The sequence below is a fragment of the Coregonus clupeaformis genome, unplaced genomic scaffold (genome assembly GCF_020615455.1).
Source record: "Coregonus clupeaformis isolate EN_2021a unplaced genomic scaffold, ASM2061545v1 scaf1745, whole genome shotgun sequence".
Classification (NCBI taxonomy): Eukaryota; Metazoa; Chordata; class Actinopteri; order Salmoniformes; family Salmonidae; genus Coregonus; species Coregonus clupeaformis.
Window position 1 is genome coordinate 636 of NW_025535199.1, and position 27,707 is coordinate 28,342.

Sequence of the window (27,707 nt, forward strand, 5' to 3'; positions counted from 1 at the left end):
GCGACAGTTTTATTCTAGCTACTTTTATTTATTTTTTTTTTATTGCAACAATAATAACAATATTACACATCAATACAGGGACATTCCTGTGAATACAATGAAAAAATAAAATAATAAAACACCAGGTGACCCCCCTTCACAAAAAAATAAGAAGAATTCAGGACACTATTTATATGTGACAAGGCAATGAGACATTAATAGACATTCAGAGACATGACTTCTAATAATTTCCTCAACTTTTTTAGTTTCACAAGTTTGATGGATTTATACAATTGTAACTACAAAATAAGGGTAATTCTTTACCCCATTTACATTTGTGAATATAATATTTGGGCAAGAGAATAATAATGTTAATAAAATAGTTATGATCGGAATTACAAGGATAAGCATAATGCCATTTAACATCATCAAAGGTAAACATAGGTAATTCTGGAGATTTTATACACAACCATTCAAGAATAGTTTTACTAGCTTCAGTGTTAGCAGGTCGGGTACCACAGAGTGGCAGAATAAGTATCATGCAAATCATTTGTCGTACAGTTGTACCATCCTCGGAGGCGTGGTCATGTTAAGCCACGCTCCCAACGTGTGTATCTATCCTGTTGCAGCTGCTGCTCTCCCATGCATCTCTGTTCCTGGAATACAATTTTGTGTGATGAGGTTAGAAAAATGATTTAATGCAGTGGAAATTATTATCCGTTTTCGTTGTTTAAATTCGGATATTGATTGAACAAACAGTACACGGATCCGATCAATAGGCCTAACTACTATTGCTATGTATGTTTTTTTTTTTGAAAATGATGTAATTTTTTTTTTCTTGCTTAGCCTTGTAGCCTGTAGTAGTCAAAGTCCAGAATTAAAACCTGTGTGCTACTGTAATAATGCACACTGATCTCATGTGGATGGTCTTGTCATCGATCCTGCCCATCATCATCATCATGTACTGTAGCAACTCCGTGCAGGAGTGGACATCACTAATCCTCCTGATTCCCACTTGTTTCCATCTGTGGAATCCGCTAGCAGGCACACAGACAGTTCATAAGTGGGCATGGCAGTTATTGCGTTTTGAGGTGAGTAACAACAGTCATTGTCGAGACTACTTTATGGTGTGATATATAAAACAACTTCTAAGTCAGTTGGTAGCAATTTTTCTAAAGGTTTGCACGCGGTAATTCAGTTCGTTTTTAGACAGCTGGGGCATAATAATAGTTAGCTAGCCATAGTGTTAGTTCGTTATGTTTAAGATTCTACAGGAATAAATACATTTTTAAAGCCGTCGATATGAATAATGTCAATGTAAAGATACGATAATGAAGCCAACTAGCTAGCTTATTGCTAATGCGCGAGACCATATGCCACAGTTTTGCGAATAACGTTAGCTAGCTAAAGTAGCCAGGTTCCAAAAGGTGCCATATGGTCTTGCGCTAAACCTAGCATTCATTAGTGTTTGCCTCTTCAACATTGGATTAACTAACGTCGGTCAGCGTTGCTTTCTGGCATAAACAACGTTGCTGGTCATATTTGTGGCGGCACTGGTTATCATTTTCACTAGCCTGATGGCTGCTTTGCAATGAGTTTGTGTGGTAACTTCGCAGCTTTGACGTGCGCGACTTGAGCACGGTTAAATGCACACATGATTATTGTGGATAGTCAGATAATATAATAGTTCGTTTAAAACGTTGACATGCTTTTCTAGAAGAATGACTTCTAATTATCTATAAAAACAAAGAGAGTCGCACACTATGTATAAACTCTCAGTAATTTATTGAGTAAACCATCAACGTGCCTTCTTCAGGGTTATGTCATGAACGCTTGAACCAGGTTATGTAGACAAAACTGCAATTAGTGCAACCAATGACAATAGTGAGGGGTGTGTCATAATTATTATGTTGATTAGAATGAATTGAGTGAAACTGTTAAGACAATAGTTTACAGCATTGAATATATAAGGCTATTGTTAGCATTAGCATAAGATTAGCATCAACATACATTATTGTTTAATTTAATTTCACATATATATATTTTAATGTTTCCAATTTAATTAATTTTTTTGTTAAATGTAATCTTTTAGTTCAACCATAATGCATAATAAGCATCATCAACAGGGGGAACATATTGTGTGTATGCGGATAAGTTGTAGAAATAATATATTCATTTAGAAAGACTTGTTCATAGAAAATATAATTGTTCATAAGAAGGGCCTGAGATCAAAGTCAATATTCAGACCACTAGGGGTCAATGTTTTTAAATAGGATATCTAGTAGGCCTCCCTCTGTAGTAGTAGGATCTCGATGTTACCTCCTCTCCTTGGTAGAGCAACATGCTCAATGCCAGCATATTTGAGGGAGGAGATGGGATGGTTGGCTTCAACAAAGTGAGCTGCTACTGGATAGTCAGTGTTCTTACACCTGATTTGACTCCCTTTGTCTTGCAAGAGATGATACCCCTAATGGATTTTTCGACCTGTATGTGTGTGTCAGAAGAAGGATGTTTTTGTAGTGCTATTGCACTGTGCGCATGATCCACATTTGTAGTTCCCATTTGGAATGGGTGTCAAGAGTGTCTGAGTGGGCTCAGGGGGCAGGTCAGATCTCACTAAGTTATCCCCAATATAATACACTGCTCAAAAAAATAAAGGGAACACTTAAACAACACAATGTAACTCCAAGTCAATCACACTTCTGTGAAATCAAACTGTCCACTTAGGAAGCAACACTGATTGACAATACATTTCACATGCTGTTGTGCAAAATGGAATAGACAACAGGTGGAAATTATAGGCAATTAGCAAGACACCCCCAATAAAGGACTGGTTTGCAGGTGGTGACCACAGACCACTTCTCCCAGTTCCTATGCTTCCTGGCTAATGTTTTGGTCACTTTTGAATGCTGGCGGTGCTTTCACTCTAGTGGTAGCATGAGCCGGAGTCTACAACCCACACAAGTGGCTCAGGTAGTGCAGCTCATCCAGGATGGCACATCAATGCGAGCTGTGGCAAGAAGGTTTGCTGTGTCTGTCAGCGTAGTGTCCAGAGCATGGAGGCGCTACTGGGAGACAGGCCAGGTACATCAGGAGACGTGGAGGAGGCCGTAGGAGGGCAACAACCCAGCAGCAGGACTGCTACCTCCGCCTTTGTGCAAGGAGGAGCAGGAGGAGCACTGCCAGAGCCCTGCAAAATGACCTCCAGCAGGACACAAATGTGCATGTGTCTGCTCAAACGGTCAGAAACAGACTCCATGAGGGTGGTATGAGGGCCCGACGTTCACAGGTGGGGGAGTTGTGCTTACAGCCCAACACCGTGCAGGACGTTTGGCATTTGCCAGAGAACACCAAGATTGGCAAATTTGCCACTGGCGCCTGTGCTCTTCACAGATGAAAGCAGGTTCAGAGCACGTGACAGACGTGACAGAGTCTGGAGACGCCCCGTGGAGAACGTTCTGCTGCCTGCAACATCCTCCAGCATGACCGGTTCGGCAGTGGGTCAGTCGATGGTGTGGGGTGGCATTTCTTTGGGGGGCCGCACAGCCCTCCATGTGCTCGCCAGAGGTAGCCTGACTGCCATTAGGTACCGAGATGAGATCCTCAGACCCCTTGTGAGACCATATGCTGGTGCAGTTGGCCCTGGGTTCCTCCTAATGCAAGACAATGCTAGACCTCATGTGGCTGGAGTGTGTCAGCAGTTCCTGCAAGAGGAAGGCATTAATGCTATGGACCGCCCGTTCCCCAGACCTGAATCCAATTGAGCACATCTGGGACATGATGTCTCGCTCCATCCACAAACGCCACGTTGCACCACAGACTGTCCAGGAGTTGGCGGATGCTTTAATCCAGGTCTGGGAGGAGATCCCTCAGGAGACCATCCGCCACCTCATCAGGAGCATGCCCAGGCGTTGTAGGGAGGTCATACAGGCACGTGGAGGCCACACACACTACTGAGCCTCATTTTGACTTGTTTAAAGGACATTACATCAAAGTTGGATCAGCCTGTAGTGTGGTTTTCCACTTTAATTTTGAGGGTGACTCCAAATCCAGACCTCCATGGGTTGATAAATTTGATTTCCATTGATAATTTTTGTGTGATTTTGTTGTCAGCACATTCAACTATGTAAAGAAAAAGTATTGAATAAGATTATTTCATTCATTCAGATCTAGGATGTGTTATTTTAGTGTTCCTTTATTTTTTGAGCAGTGCACATCGACACATCTGAAATCAGGCTACCTGATGGGACTTAAATAAATGCAGAAAATCGGCAATCAAAATAAACGTTCTACCACAGTGACCATGTTAGTTTTGCCAAACATTTGTGATTCTGAGTTCAGGCATATAAAGTTTGTATGTGAATACGATTTCTAAGATGCATACTTTAAGTTTTTCCGAACTCACTTCACTCGTGCATAACATGCTGACCACACCGCACGCGTCGCGTGCGTGAGCGTTGCAAAATAAATGTACACATACATGTTATTCAATCATTGCACCCACACTGCTCGCACGCGTCAACGAGTGTCTGCGTGGCCAGGCGCTAAAATAGAACTCAGTTCTATTTGTGATGCTCAACGCGCTGCAAGTCCTGCCTCACCCATCTCTACATTGGTTTTTAGGAGCATCTACCCACGTGGGTGATCGAAAGATGAACTGAGGACTACGCTCCAGTCCAGTTGGTTGTGGTAATGCACCATAAAGTTGGTTGCCAACCGCCATATAAAGTCCAAAGAAGAAGAAGAAGCCTGAAGGAGGAGAGATTACTAGAAAACAAACTTTTACCGTTTTATCTCTGGATTAATTGTCGGAGTAGAGGACCTTCTGCATTTCAGGTAAAATAACAACCCAATGTTTATATCCCAGGACAAATTAATTAGCAACAGCAAGCTAGCTAGCTAAATTGCCATAAATGTTTTTAATGCTTTTCGACCTGTCCCCAAATTAATATAATTGGTTCAGAGTTTGTTTGATATTTCAACCTGTGTCTGATCACGTCTGGTGTGGGTGGACAAAATCAACTTGTGCGTGATGGTGCACACGGACGCATGCGCGGTCTGGAAGTAGTACGTAAGAGGGACACTTGAGCTACCGGTGCTGGCACATGCACAGATCAAATACAGTGCTGGAACACCGATGAAGTTATTTACATGTCCTAATCATTCCAAAGTTAGCTCAGAAAACCCGGTGATTTAATCGATGTATGCTTACTTCGATTTTGACGTTACGCCGATTTAAGATAAGTAAAGTAAGGTGTTTACATGACTAATGCCATAATCTGTTGAATATCTAATTATTAGTGTTCATGTAAATGTACAAGTGCAAATCTCAGCTTGTATGGGAGAGTGAAGTGAGTTAGGAAAATCTGAAAGTATGCATTTAAATGTTTTGTCACATAACGCATTTTATATGTCCGAAATCAAATAGACTTCGCAAAAATAACATGATCGCTTTGGTAGAACGTTTATTTTGATTTGCGATTTTCTGCATTTATTTCAGTCCCATCAAATGTGTCCATGTAAAATTATTATTAGGGAAGTCATTCTTCTTGCAAAGCATGTAAACGTTTTAAACAAACTATTATATTAATCTGACGATCCACAATAATCATATTATTGTGTGCATGTAACCGTACTCAGTGAGGTCAGGCAAAGTAACTCACATAAGCTAACGTTATAGAATCTGAACAAAAATATAAACACAACATGTAAAGTGTTGGTCCCTTGTTTCATGAGTTGAAATAAAAGATCCCAGAAATGTTCCATAAGCACGGAAAGCTCTAAAATCTTGAGCACTAATTTGTTTACATCCCTGTTAGTGAGCATTTCTCCTTTGCCAAGATAATCCATCCACCTGACAGGTGTGGCATATCAAGAAGATGATTTAACAACATGATCATTACACAGGTGCATCTTGTGCTGGGGACAATAAAGGCCACTCTAAAATGTGCAGTTTTGTCACAACACAATGCCACAGATGTCTCAAGTTTTGAGGGAGTGCACAGTTGGCATGCTGACTGCAAGAGTGTCCACCAGAACTGTTGCCAGATAATTAAATGTTAATTTCTCTACCGTAAGCTGCCTCCAACGGCTGCGTTTTAGACAATTTGGCAGTACGTCAAACTGGCCTCACAACCGCAGACGTGTATGGGGTCGGTGTGGGCGAGTGGTTTGCTGATGTTAACATTGTAAACAGAGTGCTCCGTGTGGGCAGGCATAAGCTACGGACAACAAACACAATTGCATTTTATCGATGGCAATTTGAATGCACAGAGATACCGTGATGAGATCCTGAGGCCCATTGTTGTGCCATTCCTCTGCCGCCATCACCTCATGTTTCAGCACTGATAATGCACGGCCCCATGTCGCAAGGATTTGTACACAATTCCTGGAAGCTGAAAATGTCCCAGTTCTTCCATGGCCTGCATACTCACCAGACATGTCACCCATTGAGCATGTTTGGGATGCTCTGGATCGATGTGTACGATAGCGTGTTCCAATCCCGCCAATATCCAGCAACTTTACACAGCCATTGAAAAGGAGTGGGACAATATTCTCACAGGCCACAGTGAACAGCATGATCAGCTTTATGCGAAGGAGATGTGTCGCTGCATGAGGCAAATGGTGGTCATACCAGATACTGACTGGTTTTCTGATCCACGCCCTTTTTTTAAAGGTATCTGTGACCAACAGATGCATATCTGTATTCCCAGTCATGTGAAATCCATAGATTAGGGCCTAATTAATTTATTTCAATTGACTTATTTACTTATATGAACTGTAATTCAGTAAAATCGTTGAAATAGTTGCATGTTGCGTGTATATTTTTGTTCAGTATACTTTTTCACTTAAGTCTTCATGTACCGATTAAAAATCTAAAGTTCAATGTGTTTCCATTGCATTTTAAACTCTACCAATAGTTTTGTCACAAACTGTTGCATTAGGCCTAAATAGCAAATGTGCCCACTCTGGTCTTGGCACATGCGCTCTAGCCAACGTTCGCAGATACAGTGCGGGTAGCAACATTTCCTTTTGTAGGATAGCTGGAGGAGAAGTCAATATTCTTGAGTTGCGTAGTGATTGGTTGAGCCTTCTTGTGTGTGTGATGTTACACAGATGCGCTTTTACCTTTCCACAAACTCATCAAAGAATAGATGGGTTGTTGGTTTTTGCAACAAAACCGAGGTGTGCGCAACTATTGGGCAAAACAGACAGGGTTGGCTTAGATTGTTGACAACATGTAAGCTATATTTCATCTCCAATGTTTTTTGAAAATAAATACATTTGCACAATGAGCACTTGTCTCTCAAATACATCGTTAAAATTGTTGGTTAGCTAGCTATTTGAATTTCAGCCATATTAGCATTGACATGAAGTCAGTCAAAACACCTAAAAACAAGACATGGTATCAATAACAAGATGAAACAAGCTGAAACAAGCCACTTGTGATTCCCCACATGGCAGTTTCTGGTAATTCTTGCTATCCAGAACCACAACAACAGGTTGACTTCTGCCCCAAGGAAGCGTGCGCATCATTTTCGTGACGTTATCAGCTGAAGCCGGGAGTGCACCACACGATTTGGAGATCAGAGACAAAATCCCCATGTCGTTACGACGCTCATTTAATGTGAGCGGGTCAGAGACGCAATCTGAAGGCTACCGATCTCATCTTTGAGCAGTCCCAGACGTCCTGATATTTTCAAACATGTTTGATTTTATCGGCACAAAATCTGCAATGCTCTTGTACTGTGAGATGTGCAACGACAAGTTTTGAGAACGGTGATCAGCAATAGCCAATGAGAGCTCGCCAGAGAAGAAGCCAGTGAGATGATGACGCATCTCGTGCAGGAGCGATGACTACTACAAGTATGCGTTTGTACTTGCCTTTACCAAAGCAAATCGTTACAGATCTGAAGTTCACAAGCAATGTTATTCAATTCAAAATGTTGGCTAGATAGTTCAACTCTATGGCAAGCGTGAATGTCTGACTGAACGTTTATGATGCTGCTTTGAGCCACAGCTCGTACGTTAAATCTAATCACATCATTGTTTTCACAAGACAGCGTGGTATCGAGAATCCTCACAACCAAGTGAAGAATCTTGTAGTGTGTGACCACCGTCTGTGCCACATCATTCAGTGTGTGCATCACTATGTTGGTAACACTAAAATAAAATAAACTACAGGAAAGATGGTAGTTTAATGTGAAAAGCTTAGCGATGTTAGGATTTTGAAAGTCGTGTAGTGTCCACCCGGCTTAACCCATCTATAGGAAATCTATTAGTTGGCTAGTAATGGCTACTGCCTGGCCAGTGAGCTAGCTACATTTCAGTAATTTAGTTAGCCTCCTAAATGCAGTTGTAAGTGGCTAAACTAACTATGAGTTGTTGCCCATGTTGTTATCATGTCTAACCAGTTAGCTATTGTAGCCCGTGAGTTTCAGAGTCTAGCTAGTGTCTTCGTTTGGCGTCCACGATTAGCTAACTGTTAACTAGCGAGATGGCTTCTGCCTGGCCAGTGTGAGCCAGCATGCTACATTTCAGTCAGTAGCTGTCCTTCTAAATGCGGTGGTCACTGGATAAAGGATAAACTAGTTATGAGTTGAACATATTTTGGTGAAAACTAACTAGTAGCCAGTTGTTGTTGCCCATGGTGGAATCATATCTAACCAGCTGGCTCCTGAAGCCTATGTGACATGTCTAGTATATGCTCATGAGCTCCTCAGTCTAGACATAGGCTAGCTAGCGTTGTTAGCTGAGCTGTTTTATAATAAAATGGCTGAGGTGACTCAAACCTTGTAGCTAGCTAACAAGCCCTCCTCGGAGACAATGTTATTGGGGTGCAGGAATATTAGATATGTCTTTTTAATTTTAAGATAACTGTCATTGAAGTTGGTCGTTACTACTGGTTTTAAGGTTGTCACTTGTTACCAAGTTTTAGATCCGATGGGAGAGAGATTGTCCACCATTGTTTTGGTCAGGGCTCAGTGATGTCACGCCTTCAAATAAGGCTCAACCAATCACCGATGGATAATAATGACTTTGGCTCTGGCTATCCTATGAAAGAAAATATTGCGCGCGGGTAGGCTAGTCTACATGATGAAGTTATTATTGAAGAGTGAGTATTTGTCAAACGGCAGTCAAGCACCGATCATCATGTCACCAGAATAAGACCCTAGATATTTATTGGAAAGCAGCATGAAGCTCATCACCGTGCACTGTCACCACCCTGTGAAGTTCATCATAACTTGTTTCATCTGTAGCCTAATAAACTGCATGGTTTCCCGAGTTGTAGTGGGAGGACCACACACCATATCATCACGACTCCCAAGTTTACTTCGATATGATGGTTATTATACTGTATCAATATTTGTGCATAAAGGCGTTTCCACCGCCATTTCGACCATGTTGAACGAACAAATGATCTGTCGGCATTTATAACACTTCCTATTTCCATCACAGCTGTCACAATTTATTTTTATACAGTATGACTTTACTCGCATAAAAACTGTGGATGGAAAGCAATCCAACTTCAGCTTGTCTCAGATATAATGGACACTACTGTAAGTGAAATGCCATTATATTTCATGGCTTTATCATAGGAGAAGGAGAGTGGTGACAATGTAGCTAATAACATAGTATGATTTCTATATGAAGTTAATGACGAGATTCTGCATTCATGCATTGATTCCCTTACTCCCAGTCTCATTCCATACTGGTAGCAGAATGCTGAACATTGAAAACCTCTGTCTTTCTTTATAATCTCTTTCATAGTACTGTTTACCTTCACCTTTGATTGCTTCTGCACTTGGTTGGTTTTCACCTCATATCTCTACAGCCATGTTTGCCTCAAATGCCTCTCTGGCCAGTTCCACCAAGCAAACACTCACTCTCACTGCCTTTGACTGATAAACAGGTGACGACCCACTGAATGGGAGGTAGTGCTGGACAGAGTCAGACCTTGGGATACAACAGGAGAAGAGCAGAGCAGCAGTGCACCGATGGCCAACCCCACCCCTCCACCGGGTTTGCTGTGAGGTTAGAGAAAAAGTGAGGAGGAGAAAGTGAACTGTACTAGATGCCATGATGGAGGACGACCAGCCCAAGTTGAAGCCGCCTACACCTTCACCTTCTCCCTTGCTGGACCTAGAACACAGTCCCGGAGCCTCGCCAGTAACAAACCATGCAGAGGTATAGTATATCTAGTGGTTTAGCCAAAATGCTAATAGATAGCCTTTACATAATTTAATGGTACTGAATTGCTGAAGCTATGAGAAATGGCTGACCGGAAGCTTCGGCATAATAGTCATTTTGGTTGAATGATTCCACACATATTGATCTGGAATCAGTTTTGAAGGCATTAGTTTACATTTCGTATTGGCAGTGTACTGTGCACTCTTATTTGGCACTATGCATTTATGGGGTAAATTATTTACGGGAAAACAAAAGTAAAATCATCATGCTGACATTTAGTTTTGTTAGGTCATTTGAAACATACCTTGAGATGTACCCTACCAGGAGATTTGCTCATGATTTTTTGCCAGCCTCTTTTTCCACAGAGAGTGGTATTTCTGTAAGTTGGAACAACAGCCTTTTTCATGACACTGACTGTTCTCATTGTGGCACACTCTTTGTAGTAAAAGTCCATATCTACTCTTTATGATACGCATGAGAACTATTACTTAGTTGGAACACAGTAGTGTCTTGTTAGCATGACTAACTTCTCTGTCAACAATGACAACCACTTAACATAGGTGTGACAAAGAAATGGAGGTAAAAAAGCCAGTAGCATTGGCATTGGCTCCAGTACCATTCTTATCAACCTTCAAGTGTTGGGCTAGGCTACCCAAAACAAGTTCCTGACACCACAATCAGTCTCTCTTGAAAGATTGCTATCATTTCAACTCAAGAAGTTAAAGCTACAATATGCAACTTTTTGGGCGACCCGTCCAAATTCACATAGAAATGTGAGTTATAGATCAGTCATTCTCATTGAAAGCAAGATCTGTTCTATGTGCACTATTTCTATGCTTCCGTAAAGTTTTTTTTGTTGCCTCTTTTACTTTTGGTTTTGTACACTAGCTTCAAACATCTGAAAATACAATATATTTTTGGTTATTAAAAATATATTTCACAGCAGTTTTAAATGGTACAATGATTCTCTACACTATACATTGCTTGTTTTGTTACATAAACTGAAATTAAGCGAATTATTCAAACTTTAGCAACCAGGAAATGGCGGAGCAATTTCTGCGTATTGCACCTTTTAACTGGGGTTAGAGTACGATGGAGTCGAGGATGCTTTTTGAAAGCAAGTGTACAAAAACATCGAAGTGTCCCTTTGTCAAGTCAAAAAAAACTTTTTCAGAAGCTTGTATTGAAATGGCATTTATGTAGTAAGAAAGTTTAATTAAAAAGTATGGCTACTAACACATTTTCATATTGAACTAAAACCCCTTTCCTCTATGTCTTCCCCCCGGTAGTTCCTGGGTGTGAACCAGATTCAGGTGGTGGTGAGACGGAGCTCCACCCCCCAGGTCACGGAGGAGACCTACTTTATCCCCCGTAACCCGGTGGTGGATGCGGGCACCAACACCGACCCCGGTCATCTGCTGTGGCAGGCTCCGCCGGGCATGCCCCTGCCCGCCCCGAGGCCTCCTGGCCTCCCTCATCACCAAGGGTGGGCACCAGCATAGAAATAGGCCACTCTAGTATTGTGTCTCTATGCTGGTGCCCATAGAAATTGAATTATACTTCTATCGACACCAGAATAGAGATACAATATAGGCCTAATACTAGAGTGGCCTAATGTCATGAACCTCATAATGCTACAATGCGCTGATAATGCCATTGTGGTCTGTGTTTTATTTAATTCCGGGCACCAGGGGGGCTAATGCTACCGTAGTGATGTTACCTTGGTGACATTGCTATGGGATCAGGATTGGCATCTTGTAGCGTTTTTGTGCTTGGGCGAGTGAGAAAATGGAGAGAGAGAGAGAGAGAGAGAGAGAGAGAGTGGAGTAATATGTTAGGATTGAGTTTGTAGAACCAGTGTGTGTGTCTCAATAAAGGGAACAAAGGTACTCTAGAATTGCTTCTCTTTATCCAGCGCACGCTGTTGAACAGTGCCACAGTTGTACCCAGAGGCATTTATATAGCACAAATGGAGAAGATATACAGATGGACTAAAGCCCTACCCAGTGTCCCTGATATACTGAAATGTACAAGTTAACATTTAGGCTTAGTAGTAGACTTTTGAGACCACTGTACCTTGCAAACCAAATCTAGTACAGCACATGCAATCTTTTTTGATCACATTTTTTATTTTATTTGGCAGGTAAAAGTAAAAGACAAACTGCTAACTGGCCATGTACTGACTTCTAACCTCTGACCTCTCCTCCCTCCCAGTTGTCATTGCATTAGTGCTGTTTGGCGTGGTCTGGTCCATCACAGAGGAGGAGTGTCTGCCGAGGGGGAACCTGTTTGGCATCACCGTGCTCTTCATCTGCTCCGTCACCGGGGGCAAACTGGTGGGCCTCATACGGCTGCCCAAACTGCCTCCCTTTCCCCCGCTCCTGGGTAGGTAATGCGAATAGAGAGAGCGTGTGTGGGTGTATATGTGTTTGCGTGTATGTGTTGTAGGTGATGGGGTCTGTGACGGCATATGTATGTGCAGCATATAACAGGTTATTTTCGGTAACCTGTACCTCATTTGACTTGTTGAGAGTGAGACAAAATGGCATCTTCAGGGTGTTACATGCCCTACATGTTCCTTGGTAACAGTCAGAGAGACACCATCCTTTTCTTTGTCTTTGATATGGAAGTGGTGGCTGGCTGCTGGTACTATATCTGCTGATATAGTAGATAGAACACACACCCATCTACTTACTATAATAAGCACACATTCAGATTAAACACACCCACTCACTAGATTTAGCATGCATGCACTTGCTTGTCCCCTCACTACTACTCTTTACTATACATGTAAAATGTGACTGTTTCACCTGCATGTAACATGGATGGACAAACAGTCCCTTATTATTCTGGCTGGCTTTGCCAACATTGCTACTTCACGTGTAGTATTTACATTTTAGTCATTTAGCAGACGCTCTTATCCAGAGCGACTTACAGTTAGTGAGTGCATACATTTTTCATACTGGCCCCCCGTGGGAAACGAACCCACAACCCTGGCGTTGCAAGCGCCATGCTCTACGAGCTGGTCCATTTCTAACCAAATGAACACCCTTGTTGACTTAGACTGATAGGGAGTATTTGCATTTCTCACCATACAATAGAGACTTGGTTGAGATACGGCGCACCTTTAACCAAAGTCTCTCTTGATGCTGGTAACCACATGACAAGACCTATAGTTTGCACAGACCCATATAATAAGACAGTGGCCACTCACTCAGCCCACAAAAAGATAGAAGTCAGACGTTCAGATTCACAACCTACTCCTCACTTTCAACAGTCCAGAAAGGAGATTGTAGATAATAAAAAAGTCTTTTGGTGGGTCTTTGATTTCGAAACTTTGATCGTTAGCGTAGTGTCTATCCGATAGATCCCACTCCATAGGTCAGAAGTAAAGTCTGAACCAAAAACTGATTGTTGGATGTAGATCTTTGATTTCAAAACTTTGGATAGTTCATGTCTCTCCAACACCTGTTTTCCTTTTTTTAAACCCAGAGGAACTCTGTTTCCCAGTTCAAAGTCCCCGTTTCGTTGTTTGAACTGAACAGACTTCTTTGGCCTGCGTTGCCTGGGGACGCAGGATTAAAACGGAACAAAGCAGGAATTTCATTTCAGCCAAGCTTTGTTACAGCCTTAAAGGTATTTAGGCTAACAGACAGTCGGTCCCATATTCTTATGCCTGTTAACTAGTTCCTCCCTGCTCAGACAGTATTCATTGCTTGCGTCCCAGATGGGATGCAATTGTTGTGTACTTTATTGATAATATGCTATTAAGCAGACACTTATATCCAAAGCGGCTTACAGCACAGTGACTGTGAGTGCATGCGGTTTAGTATACCACCAGCGGGAATCAAATCCACAACCCTGGCGTTGGCTAATGCCACTCTCTTACCAACTAAACCACACAGGACCACATTGATCTTTCTGAACTTCAAAGGCAATTCACTTTCATACAGTAGATTAAAGACTCCACTGTATAATATGCAACGAACAGTATGGGAACATACAAGCGCCGTGCTCTACCAGCTGAGCTACAGAGGACCACATGCATGTCTCTCTTCAGTTTGCACTATTCCTACTTGGAAAGGTTTTTTCTTTACTCTCAAAAGGATCCTATGCCTAGAAGCCTTTGATATCTTAAACCAATTGAAATAATACGCAGTTCCCAGACTATCAGAACAAAGAATGTGTCGGAGAAAGTGTATTTCTTGGCATTTAACCAATGTGAAGATGGGAATGATATCTTAGCCTCAAGTTCTCTGTTTTAACTCTCCTTTTTATAAAGACAAGATTGTCTTCAGAACAATACAGCAATACATCGTTTTTTTGCCCCTCTTGCTGTGAGTGAAAGTCCAAAGAATAACACCAAGGTTGTTTATAAAAGTATTAACTTTAATATAATAGTATGATAAAGTATCATTGTTCTCTGTCATTCTCTACAGGTATGCTATTGACGGGCTTCCTGCTGCGTAATATCCCCGTGGTAACGGATGCCGTGTACATCGACTTCCGATGGTCCGCCGCCCTGAGGAACATTGCCCTCGCTGTCATCCTGGCCCGAGCAGGCCTGGGATTGGATGGCTCAGTATGTCAATCAAACACTAATCTCTCTAAATAGGCCAATGCTTTTAGTGTTTAGTACTTGTCTTTATTATTTATATTCCTGTGATAACCTGTGTTAAAGGAAAAATTCACTAAAAAACAGTATGTGTATGTTTTTTAAATTAGTCCACTGTTGATACAGTCCCAAAATGTTTTGCATTTCAGCAGTCAAGTTTTCAGAACTTTCAAGAAGCAAAGTGTCACTTGCCACATCATCATGATGCAAAACTCATCAACATGATGATGTAGCAAGTGACACTTTGCTTCTTGAAAGTCCTTTATCTTCAAAACTTGACTAATGATTTTTCCTTTTAATGTGTGTGTGTGTACATGTATGTGTTCCCAGGCTCTGAAGAAGCTTAGTATGGTGTGTATACGTGTGGGAATGGGACCCTGCATCATCGAGGCATGCACCATCGCCATCGTCTCCCACTTCCTCATGGGCCTGCCCTGGATATGGGGATTCATCCTAGGGTAAACTCTCTTTCTCTCTGTCTCGTTGTCTCTCTCTTCTCCCTCTCTCGTTGTCTCTCTCTGTCTCTCTCGCTCTCTGTCTCTCTGTCGTCCTCTCTGAGACTTCTACTTCTAAATCCCACTTAGAGAGACAGTATTCTGCAGCCTCCCGATGCATTTGTAAAACTAAAGGGCTACCTAACACCGCTTGCATTCCAATAAGACAGGTGTAGAGTATTTGGCAGCTACTGTAACTCCCCGTGAACACTTGAAGTATCCTTTATATCAGGGCTCTCCAACCCTGTTCCTGGAGAGCTACCGTACTATAAGGTTTGCACTCAAACCTTAATCTAGCGCACCTGATTCTAATAATTAGCTGGTTGATAAGCTGAACCAGGTTAGTTACAACTGGGGTTGGAACGAAATCCTACAGGAGGGTAGCCCTCCAGGAACAGGTTTGGAGACCCTGCCTTTATACATTTTAATTTCATCCTATGATTCTTAGCCCCCTTGCTCTCTCTGTCTTTCTCTCTCTCTCTCCTCTCTCTTTCTTGCTCTATCCCTGTCTTTTGCTTTCTATCTCTGTCTTCTCTATTTCTCTCCTCCTCTTGCTCTCTCTCTCGTCCTCTCCACTCTTGCTCTCTCGTCCTCTCCACTCTTGCTGTCTCTCACTCTGATCTGTCCATCGTTCTATTCATCCATCCCTCTAAATACACTACATGATCAAAAGTATGTGGACACCTGCTCGTCGAATATCTCATTCCAAAATCATGGGCATTAATATGGAGTTGGTCTCCCCTTTGCTGCTATAACAGCCTCCACTCTTCTGGGAAGGCTTTCAACTAGATGTTGGAACATTGCTACGGGAACTTGCTTCCATTCAGCCACAGGAGCATTAGTGAGGTTGGGCGATTAGGCCTGGCTCGGAGTCAGTGTTCCAATTCATCCTAAAGGTGTTTGATGGTGTTGAGGTCAGGGCTCTGTGCAGGTCAGTCAAGTTCTTCCACACCGATCTCGACAAACAATTTCTGTATGACCTCGCTTTGTGCACGGGGGCATTGTCATTCTGAAACAGGAAAGCATAGAATCGTCTAGAATATCATTGTATGCTATAGCGTTAAGATTTCCCTTTACTGGAACTAAGGGGCCTAGCCCAAACCATGAAAACCAGTGCCTGACCATTATTCCTCCTCCACCAAACTTTACAGTTAGCACTATTTATTCGGCCAGGTAGCGTTCTCCTGGCTTCCTCCAAACCCAGATTCGTCCGTCGGACTGCCAGATGGTGAAGCGTAATTCATCACTCCAGAGAATACGTTTCCACTGCTCCAGAGTCCAATGGCGACGAGATTTACACCACTCCAGCCAACGCTTGGCATTGCGCATGGTGATCTTAGGCTTGTTTGCGGCTGCTCGGCCATGGAAACCCATTTCATGAAGCTCCCGATGAACAGTTCTTGTGCTGACGTTGCTTCCAGAGGCAGTTTGGAACTCGGTAGTGAGTGTTGCAATCGAGGACAGATGATTTTTTCAGCACTCGGCGGCCCTGTTCTGTGAGCTTGTGTGGCCTACCATTCACGGCTGAGCCTAGACGTTTCCATGTCACAATAACAGCACTTACAGTTGACCGGGGCAGCTCTAGCAGGGCAGAAATTTGACGAACTGACTTGTTGGAAAGGTGGCATCCTATGACGGTTCCACGTTAACAGTCACAGCTCTTGAGTAACGCCATTCAACTGCCAATGTTTGTCTATGGAGATTCCATGGCTGTGTGCTCGATTTTATACACCTATATCAGCAACGGGTGCGGCTGAAATAGCCAAATCCACTCATTTGAAGGGGTGTCCACATACTTTTTTATATATAGTGTATATCTCAAACTAATCCCCTATTAGTAAAGCTGCATCATTAAACACTTTGTCTAGACTCATTGTATTATCCCCCATCTCCCCTCCCCTATCTCTTTTAGGTTTGTGATGTCTTCAAATCAATCAAATGCATTATGTTTATGTAAAGCCCTTTTTACATCAGCAGTTGACACAAAGTGCTTTTACAATAACCTGGCCTTTGAAAGCATCTTCTACAGGGCCATATTATATGATGAACCCTCATAGTATGTCTCCTCTCTTGTAGGTTTGTACTGGCCATCTGCTAAATGTTCATATAATACACTGCTCAAAAAAATAAAGGGAACACTTAAACAACACAATGTAACTCCAAGTCAATCACACTTCTGTGAAATCAAACTGTCCACTTAGGAAACAACACTGATTGACAATACATTTCACATGCTGTTGTGCAAATGGAATAGACAACAGGTGGAAATTATAGGCAATTAGCAAGACACCCCCAATAAAGGACTGGTTTTGCAGGTGGTGACCACAGACCACTTCTCAGTTCCTATGCTTCCTGGTTGATGTTTTGGTCACTTTTGAATGCTGGCGGTGCTTTCACTCTAGTGGTAGCATGAGACGGAGTCTACAACCCACACAAGTGGCTCAGGTAGTGCAGCTCATCCAGGATGGCACATCAATGCGAGCTGTGGCAAGAAGGTTTGCTGTGTCTGTCAGCGTAGTGTCCAGAGCATGGAGGCGCTACCAGGAGACAGGCCAGTACATCAGGAGACGTGGAGGAGGCCGTAGGAGGGCAACAACCCAGCAGCAGGACTGCTACCTCCGCCTTTGTGCAAGGAGGAGCAGGAGGAGCACTGCCAGAGCCCTGCAAAATAACCTCCAGCAGGCCACAAATGTGCATGTGTCTGCTCAAACGGTCAGAAACAGACTCCATGAGGGTGGTATGAGGGCCCGACGTCCACAGGTGGGGGTTGTGCTTACAGCCCAACACTGGGCAGGACGTTCGGCATTTGCCAGAGAACACCAAGATTGGCAAATTCGCCACTGGCGCCCTGTGCTCTTCACAGATGAAAGCAGGTTCACACTGAGCATGTGACAGACATGACAGAGTCTGGAGACGCCGTGGAGAACGTTCTGCTGCCTGCAACATCCTCCAGCATGACCGGTTTGGTGGTGGGTCATGGTGTGGGGTGGCATTTCTTTGGGGGGGGCCGCACAGCCCTCCATGTGCTCGCCAGAGGTAGCCTGACTGCCATTAGGTACCGAGATGAGATCCTCAGCGGTTGGCCCTGGGTTCCTCCTAATGCAAGACAATGCTAGACCTCATGTGGCTGGAGTGTGTCAGCAGTTCCTGCAAGAGGAAGGCATTGATGCTATGGACTGGCCCGCCCGTTCCCCAGACCTGAATCCAATTGAGCACATCTGGGACATCATGTCGCTCCATCCACCAACGCCACGTTGCACCACAGACTGTCCAGGAGTTGGCGGATGCTTTAGTCCAGGTCTGGGAGGAGATCCCTCAGGAGACCATCCGCCACCTCATCAGGAGCATGCCCAGGCGTTGTAGGGAGGTCATACAGGCACATGGAGGCCACACACACTACTGAGCCTCATTTTGACTTGTTTTAAGGACATTACAGTGGGGAAAAAATGTATTTAGTCAGCCACCAATTGTGCAAGTTCTCCCACTTAAAAAGATGAGAGAGGCCTGTAATTTTCATCACAGGTACACGTCAACTATGACAGACAAAATGAGAAAGAAAATCCAGAAAATCACAGTGTAGGATTTTTAATGAATTTATTTGCAAATTATGGTGGAAAATAAGTATTTGGTCAATAACAAAAGTTTCTCAATACTTTGTTATATACCCTTTGTTGGCAATGACACAGGTCAAATGTTTGCTGTAAGTCTTCACAAGGTTTTCACACACTGTTGCTGGTATTTTGGCCCATTCCTCCATGCAGATCTCCTCTAGAGCAGTGATGTTTTGGGGCTGTCGCTGGGCAACACGGACTTTCAACTCCCTCCAAAGATTTTCTATGGGGTTGAGATCTGGAGACTGGCTAGGCCACTCCAGGACCTTGAAATGCTTCTTACGAAGCCACTCCTTCGTTGCCCGGGCGGTGTGTTTGGGATCATTGTCATGCTGAAAGACCCAGCCACGTTTCATCTTCAATGCCCTTGCTGATGGAAGGAGGTTTTCACTCAAAATCTCACGATACATGGCCCCATTCATTCTTTCCTTTACACAGATCAGTCGTCCTGGTCCCTTTGCAGAAAAACAGCCCCAAAGCATGATGTTTCCACCCCCATGCTTCACAGTAGGAATGGTGTTCTTTGGATGCAACTCAGCATTCTTTGTCCTCCAAACACGACGAGTTGAGTTTTTACCAAAAGTTCTATTTTGGTTTCATCTGACCATATGACATTCTCCCAATCCTCTTCTGGATCATCCAAATGCACTCTAGTAAACTTCAGACGGGCCTGGACATGTACTGGCTTAAGCAGGGGGGACACGTCTGGCACTGCAGGATTTGAGTCCCTGGCGGCGTAGTGTGTTACTGATGATAGGCTTTGTTACTTTGGTCCCAGCTCTCTGCAGGTCATTCACTAGGTCCCCCCGTGTGGTTCTGGGATCTTGTGATCATTTTGACCCACGGGGTGAGATATTGCGTGGAGCCCCAGATCGAGGGAGATTATCAGTGGTCTTGTATGTCTTCCATTTCCTAATAATTGCTCCCACAGTTGATTTCTTCAAACCAAGCTGCTTACCTATTGCAGATTCAGTCTTCCCCAGCCTGGTGCAGGTCTACAATTTTGTTTCTGGTGTCCTTTGACAGCTCTTTGGTCTTGGCCATAGTGGAGTTTGGAGTGTGACTGTTTGAGGTTGTGGACAGGTGTCTTTTACACTGATAACAAGTTCAAACAGGTGCCATTAATACAGGTAACGAGTGGAGGACAGAGGAGCCTCTTAAAGAAGAAGTTACAGGTCTGTGAGAGCCAGAAATCTTACTTGTTTGTAGGTGACCAAATACTTATTTTCCACCATAATTTGCTAATAAATTCATTAAATCCTACAATGTGATTTTCTGGAAAAAAAATTCTCAATTTGTCTGTCATAGTTGACGTGTACCTATGATGAAAATTACAGGCCTCTCTCATCTTTTTAAGTGGGAGAACTTGCACAATTGGTGGCTGACTAAATACTTTTTTCCCCCACTGTACATCAAAGTTGGATCAGCCTGTAGTGTGGTTTTCCACTTTAATTTTGAGGGTGACTCCAAATCCAGACCTCCATGGGTTGATACATTTGATTTCCATTTTACATTTTTGTGTGATTTTGTTGTCAGCACATTCAACTATGTAAAGAAAAAAGTATTTAATAAGATGACTTCATTCATTCAGATCTAGGATGTGTTATTTTAGTGTTCCCTTTATTTTTTTGAGCAGTGTATTATGATCAGTATTCATATAGTGCATTTGGAAAGTATTTTTCCACATTTTGTTACGTTACATCCTTATTCTAAAATGAAGGTTTTTCCTCATCAACACAGTACCCCATCATGACAAAGTGAAAAAAGGGTTTTAGATTGCACATTTATAAAAAATAAAAACTTAAATACCTTATTTACATCAATATTCAGACCCTTTGCTATGAGACTCGAAATTGAGCTCAGGTGCATCCTGTTTCCATTGATCATCCTTGAGATGTTTCTACAACTTCATTGGAGTCCACCTGTGGTCAATTCAATTGACTGGACATAATTTGGAAAGGCATACACCTGTCTATATAAGGTCCCACAGTTGACAATGCATGTCAGAGCAAAAAACCAAGCCATGAGGTCGAAGGAATTGTCCGTAGAGCTCCGAGACAGGATTGTGTCGAGGCACAGATTTGGGGAAGGGTACCAAAAAATGTCTGCAGCATTGATGGTCTCCAAGAACACATTGGCCTCCATTCTTAAATGGAAGAAGTTTGGAACCACCAAGACTCTTCCTAGAGCTTGTCACTTGGCCAAACTGAGCAATCGGGGGAGAAGGGCCTTGGTCAGGGAGGTGACCAAGAACCCAATGGTCAGTCTGACAGAGCTCCAGAGTTCCTCTGTGGAGATGGGAGAGCCTTCCAGAAGGACAACCATCTCCGCAGCACTCCACCAATCAGACCTTTATGGTAGAGTGGCCAGACAAAAGCCACTCCTCAGTAAAAGGCAAATGACAGCCCGCTTGGAGTTTGCCAAAATGCACCTAAAGACTCTGACTATTTGAAACAAGATTGAACTCTTTTGTCCTGAATGCCAACCGTCATGCCTGGAGGAAACCTGGCACCATCCCTACGGTGAAGCATGGTGGTGGCAGCATCATGCTGTAAGGATGTTTTTCAGCGGCAGGGACTTGGAGAATAGTCAGGATTGAGGGAAAGATGAATGGAGCAATGTACAGTGAGATCCTTGATGAAAACCTGCTCCAGAGCGCTCAGGACCTCCGACTGGGGTGAAGGTTCGTCTTCCAACAGGACAATGACCCTAAGCACACAGCCAAGACAACGCATGAGTGGCATCGGGACAAGTCTCTGAATGTCCTTGAGTGGCCCAGCCTGAGCCAGGACTTGAACCAGATCAAACATCTCTGAAGAGACCTGAAAATAGCTGTGCAGCGACGCTCCCCATCCAACCTGACAGAGCTTGAGAGGATCTGCAAAGAAGAATGGGAGAAACTCCCCAAATACAGGTGTGCCAAGCTTGTAGTGTCATACCCAAGAAGATTTGAGGTTGTAATCGCTGCCAAAGGTGCTTCAACAAAGTACAGAGTAAAGGGTCTGAATACTTACAGTACCAGTCAAAAGTTTGAACACACCTACTCATTCCAGAGTTTTTCTTTATTTGTACTATTTTGTAGAATAATAGTGAAGACATCAAAACTATGAAATAACACATATGGAATGATGTAGTAACCAAACAAGTGTTAAACAAATCAAAATATATTTGAGATTCTTCAAAGTAGCCACCCTTTGCCTTGATGACAGCTTTGCTCACTCTTGGCATTTTCTCAACCAGCTTCATGAGGTACGCACATGGAATGCATTTCAGTTAACAGGTGTGCCTTGTTAAAAGTTAATTTGTGGAATTTCTTTCCTTCTTAATGCGTTTGAGCCAATCAGTTGTGTTGTGACAAGGTAGGGGTGGTATATTGAAGATAGCCCTATTTGGTAAAAGACCAAGTCCATATTATGGCAAGAACAGCTCAAATAAGCAAAGAGAAATGACAGTACATCATTACTTTAAGACATGAAGGTCAGTCAATCCGGAAAATGTCAAGAACTATGAAAGTTTCTTCAAGTGCAGTCGCAAAAAACATCAAGCGCTATGATGAAACCTGCTCTCATGAGGACTGCCACAGGAAAGGAAGACCCAGAGTTACCTCTGCTGCAGAGGATAAGTTCATTAGAGTTACCAGCCTCAGAAATTGCAACCCAAATAAATGCTTCACAGAGTTCAAGTAACAGACACATCTCAACATCAACTGATCAGAGGAGACTGCGTGAATCAGGCCTTCATGGTAGAATTGCTGCAAAGAAACCACTACTAAAGGACACCAATAAGAAGAAGAGACTTGCTTGGGCCAAGAAACACGAGCAATGGACATTAGACCGGTGGAAATCTGTCCTTTGGTTTGATGAGTCCAAAATTGAGATTTTTAGTTCCAACCGCCGTGTCTTTGTGAGACTCAGAGTATGTGAACGGATGATCTCTGCATGTGTAGTTCCCACCGTGAAGCATGGAGGTGTGATGGTGTGGGGGTGCTTTGCTGGTGACACTGTCTGTGATTAATTTAGAATTCAAGGCACACTTAACCAGCATGGCTACTACAGCATTCTGCAGCGATACGCCATCCCATCTGGTTAGCGCTTAGTGGGACTATCATTTGTTTTTCAACAGGACAATGACGAAGCACACCTCCAGGCTGTGTAAGGGCTATTTGACCAAGAAGGAGAGTGATGGAGTATTGCATCAGATGATCTGGCCTCCACAATCACCCGACCTCAACCCAATTGAGATGGTTTGGGATGAGTTGGACCGTAGAGTGAAGGAAAAGCAGCCAACAAGTGCTCAGCATATGTGGGAACATTCCAGGTGAAGCTGGTTGAGAGAATGCCAAGCGTGTGCAAAGCTGTCATCAAGGCAAAGGGTGCCTACTTTGAAAAATCTTAAATATATTTTGATTTGTTTAACACTTTTATGGTTACTACATGATTCCATATGTGTTATTTCATAGTTTTGATGTCTTTACTATTATTCTACAATGTAGAAAATATTACAAATAAAGAAAAACCCTTCAATGAGTAGGTGTGTCCAAACTTTTGACTGGTACTGTATGTGAATGTGATATTTCTGTTTTTGCTTTGTCATTATGGGGTATTGTGTGTAGATTGATGAGGGAAAAAATGTAATCAATTTTAAAATAAGTCTGTAACGTAACAAAATGTGGAAAAAGTCAAGGGGTCTGAATACTTTCCGAATGCACTGTATTACAGGTTGTTACTTCGGAGGTCGCTCTTAAGCCTGGCAACCCAAACTCACCCATTCTGGCAACCCAAACATGATGAATATGATATTATGATGATTAACTCTCACTTTGGCTCTCCCATCTCTTGTAGGTTTGTGCTGGGAGCCGTGTCCCCGGCTGTGGTGGTTCCCTCCATGCTGCTGCTGCAGAAGGATGGCTACGGCTTGGAGCAGGGTATCCCTACCCTCCTCATGGCCGCCGGCAGCTTCGATGACATCCTGGCCATCACCGGCTTCACCACCTGCATGGGCATGGCCTTCGCCACCGGTAGGGATCCACTCAGGAGGGAGCATGTTGATCTGTACTTCTGCTCTGACCCAATCAGGAGAAAGGTTGTTGATCTGTGCCTCTGCTCTGAGCCAATGATGAGAGGAGACCACTAGAAAAAGAATATACCTTTTTGATCTGTTTTTGTCAAAACATTCATAGAAATCTTCCTGCAATCCGTCCTGGATCCAATAGATGGCGCCCTCACACTTCGGGAATCGAACCTACGAACTCTGTTGTTGCAAGCGCCATGCTCTACCAACTGAGTCACACAGGACCATTTAGTATGAGCTAACTGCATGGGTTCTGCTATTACAGTGTCTTCATCTGTATTGCATGCGTTTTATTATTGACTTCCTACTGCATAATGCAACCTAAATGGCATCCCATTCTATATATAGTGAACTACTTTTAACCAGGGCCCACATAGGACTCTGGTCAAAAGTAGTGCACTATATAAGGAACAGGGTGCCATTTGGGACGCAGCCATCATCTTTTGATATAACTGTATATGTTTTGTTGTGCTGTGTCTCCCTCTGCAGGCTCCATGTGGTACAACTTGCTGAGGGGTATACTGGAGGTGGGAGGGGGAATGGTAGCTGGGGTACTGCTGGGATTCCTGCTGCGCTACTTTCCCAGCAAAGACCAGGTACGAATCTCTATTAAAAGCACTTAGCTTTTAGTCTAGGAGTAGGCTTAATACAGCTCTAGGAAACTGGCCTGTAGAGTTGACCTATAACGAAGCTCAGTTTTCTCAGTAGCCTTTCCCTTTTTCAATAATGTTACTCCAGGGACATAGTCCTTGTTTGGAAAACTTTAGTAATGCATCCTTCCTTCCTTCTTCTTTCACTCTCTCGCTCTCTCTCCTGTAGGACAACGTTGTGATGAAGCGCTCATTCCTGCTGCTGGGCCTGTCGGTGTTTGCCGTGTTCGGCAGCAACGTGGCCGGTTTCCCCGGCTCGGGGGGCCTCTGCACCCTGGTCCTCGCCTTCCTGGCCGGCCTGGGCTGGAGAAGGTCAAAGGTCAGTCAACCACACACACACACACACACACAACGACCCCATCCCGTGCCAACCCCTCACTCAACCCCCCGTACACTGCATCTTCTAGCTAGACATTTACTCTCTCACCCAACCCCCAAATGCCCCCCTAAAGCATTGGATAGCAGCTGGACAGCTTGAACGTTCCAGTGCAACACAAACTGTTGTTTTGGGACACAGTGGGACCCTTCCAGTCAGTATACAGAGGCCCAATCCCAAATATACAGTCACAGAGTCCCATCTGGTATTGTCTCTATGGGAGGCAGATTCTCCAGTAGAGAAACAGTTGTGAAGTCTTGGTGTTTGCTGAACTCTCTCTGTAGTCTGGTTTGTGTCTGGTAGGTGGTTTTTAATGTTTTTGTTTTCACTTGTTTTAATAGCACCTCTCGAACCCCTCCATTTGCTCTACTTTCACAATTTGTTTTTGAAAACATGTTGAAAATGTCAGTAATTTGAGAAACCGTAACACTTGGGTGTCCGTGTGTGTGCGTGCACAGTGCATTCGGAAAGTATTCAGACCCCTTGACTTTTTCCACATTTTGTTACGTTACAGCCTTATTCTAAAACGGATTAAATATATTTTTTTCCCTCATCAATCTACACACAATACCCCATAATGACAAAGCAAAAACATGTTTTTTGACATTTTTGCAAATGTATAAAAAATTTACTGATATCACATTTAAATAAGTATTCAGTCCCTTTACTCAGTACTTTGTTGAAGCACCTTTGGCAGCAATTACAGCTGCGAGTCTTCTTGGGTATGACCCTACAAGCTTGGCACACCTGTATTTGGGGAGTTTCTCCCATTCTTCTCTACAGATCCTCTCAAGCTCTGTCAGGTTGGATGGGGAGCGTTGCTGCACAGCTTTTTTCAGGTCTCTCCAGAGATGTTCGATCAGGTTCAAGTCTGGGCTCTGGCTGAGACACTCAAGGACATTCAGAGACTTGTCCCGAAGCCACTCCTGCGTTGTCTTGGCTGTGTGCATTGTCCTGTTGGAAGGTGAACCTTTGCCCCAGTCTGAGGTCCTGAGCGCTCTGGAGCAGGTTTTCATCAAGGATCTCTCTGTACTTTGCTCTGTTCATCTTTCCCTCGATCCTGACTAGTCTCCCAGTCCCTGCCGCTGAAAAACATCCCCACAGCATGATGCCCCCACCACCATGCTTCACCGTAGGGATGGTGCCAGGTTTCCTCCAGACGTGACGCTTGGCATTCCGGCCAAAGAGTTCAATCTTGTTTTCATTAGACCAGAGAATGTTGTTTCTTATTGTCTGAGAGTCCTTTGGGTGCCTTTTGGCAAACTCCAAGCGGGCTGTCATGTGCCTTTTACTGAGGAGTGGCTTCCGTCTGGCCACTCTACCATAAAGGCCTGATTTGTGGAGTGCTGCAGAGATGGTTGTCCTTCTGGAAGGTTCTCCCATCTCTACAGAGGAACTCTGGAGCTCTGTCAGTGACCATCGGGTTCTTGGTCACTTCCCTGACTTCCCCCGATTGCTCAGTTTGGCCGGGCGACCAGCTCTAGGAAGAGTCTTGGTGGTTCCAAACTTCTTCCATTTAACAATGATGGAGGGCACTGTGTTCTTGGGGACCTTCAATGCTGCAGATATTTTTTGGAACCCTTCCCCAGATCTGTGCCTTGACACAATCCTGTCTTTGAGCTTTATGGACAATTCCTTCGGCCTCATGGCTTGGTTTCTGCTCTGACATGCACTGTCAACTGTGGGACCTTATATAGACAGGTGTGTGCCTTTCCAAATCATGTCCAATCAATTGAATTGACCACAGGTGGACTCTCAAGGATGATCAATGGAAACAGGATGCACCTGAGCTCAATTTAGAGTCTCATAACAATGGGTCTGAATACTAATGTAAATAATGTATTTTTATTTTTAATAAATGTACAAAAATGTCTAAAGAATCAGTTTTTGCTTTGTCATTATGGGGTATTGTGTGTAGATTGATTATTTTTTTATTTTTTTAAATCAATTTTAGAGGGAAGGGGTCTGAATACTTTATGCGTGTGTGTACGTGTCTGTCTGACTCGGCGGGTGTGTGTGCAGGTCCCTGTGGAGGACATAGTGGGTATTGCCTGGGAGGTGTTCCAGCCACTGCTGTTCGGCCTGATCGGGGCCGAGATCCAAATCTCAGAGCTGGACAAAAACACCGTCGGTGAGAACACACACATGCATAAACACACAGTCAGTAAGAACACACACCACATAATATACATTTATACCTCGCTCTTTGGAGATCATCTATTAGGGCGTTTTCCAAATGTAACTTGAATAAAGTGTTTCTGTCATTCTACCCCCCCTTAACTTCTCTGTCCTACCAGGCCTGGGCATAGGCTGTCTGGCCATTGGTCTGCTGGTGCGTGTTCTCTTCACCTTCGTCTGTGTGCTGTGTGCCGGCTTCAACTTCAAAGAGAAGCTCTTTATTGCTCTGGCCTGGCTACCCAAAGCCACCGTACAGGTACTTAATGGTAAACAGAAACTAAGGTGGTCTAGCGGTCTAAGCCACTGCCTCTGGGCTCGAATCCAGCTTACTGCTCTTTCAGCATTCTCTCTCCTCTCCATCTCTCGCTATCCAATAAGCATACAAAAGACTATCTAAGGGTGAAATTTGCCTCACACAAAAAGGCTTCTCAACAAGCAAAATAACCATATCATTTGAATATTGTGACTAGTGATTGCGCCACATGCAACACGTTTGTTTTCTGTTTACTTAAACTCATAACAATATTAGTATTGTGAGTAAAA

The 27,707-nt window shown here is 43.4% G+C and overlaps 1 protein-coding gene across 1 annotated transcript in view; it reads left to right on the top strand.

Annotated features, from left to right (window-relative positions):
* The first annotated feature begins 697 nt into the window (after window positions 1–697).
* Window positions 698–27,707, top strand: part of LOC121547198 (sodium/hydrogen exchanger 9B2) — a 29,477-nt gene continuing 2,467 nt past the window's right edge. Inside the window, 13 exon segments of the mRNA XM_041858342.2 lie at window positions 698–777; window positions 1,021–1,070; window positions 9,893–10,167; window positions 11,460–11,575; window positions 11,577–11,656; window positions 12,385–12,555; window positions 14,610–14,752; window positions 15,116–15,243; window positions 23,732–23,907; window positions 24,450–24,556; window positions 24,780–24,929; window positions 27,009–27,117; window positions 27,284–27,420. Of these exon segments, the coding sequence (XP_041714276.2) occupies window positions 10,060–10,167; window positions 11,460–11,575; window positions 11,577–11,656; window positions 12,385–12,555; window positions 14,610–14,752; window positions 15,116–15,243; window positions 23,732–23,907; window positions 24,450–24,556; window positions 24,780–24,929; window positions 27,009–27,117; window positions 27,284–27,420 (1,425 nt within the window). The 5' untranslated portion in view covers window positions 698–777; window positions 1,021–1,070; window positions 9,893–10,059.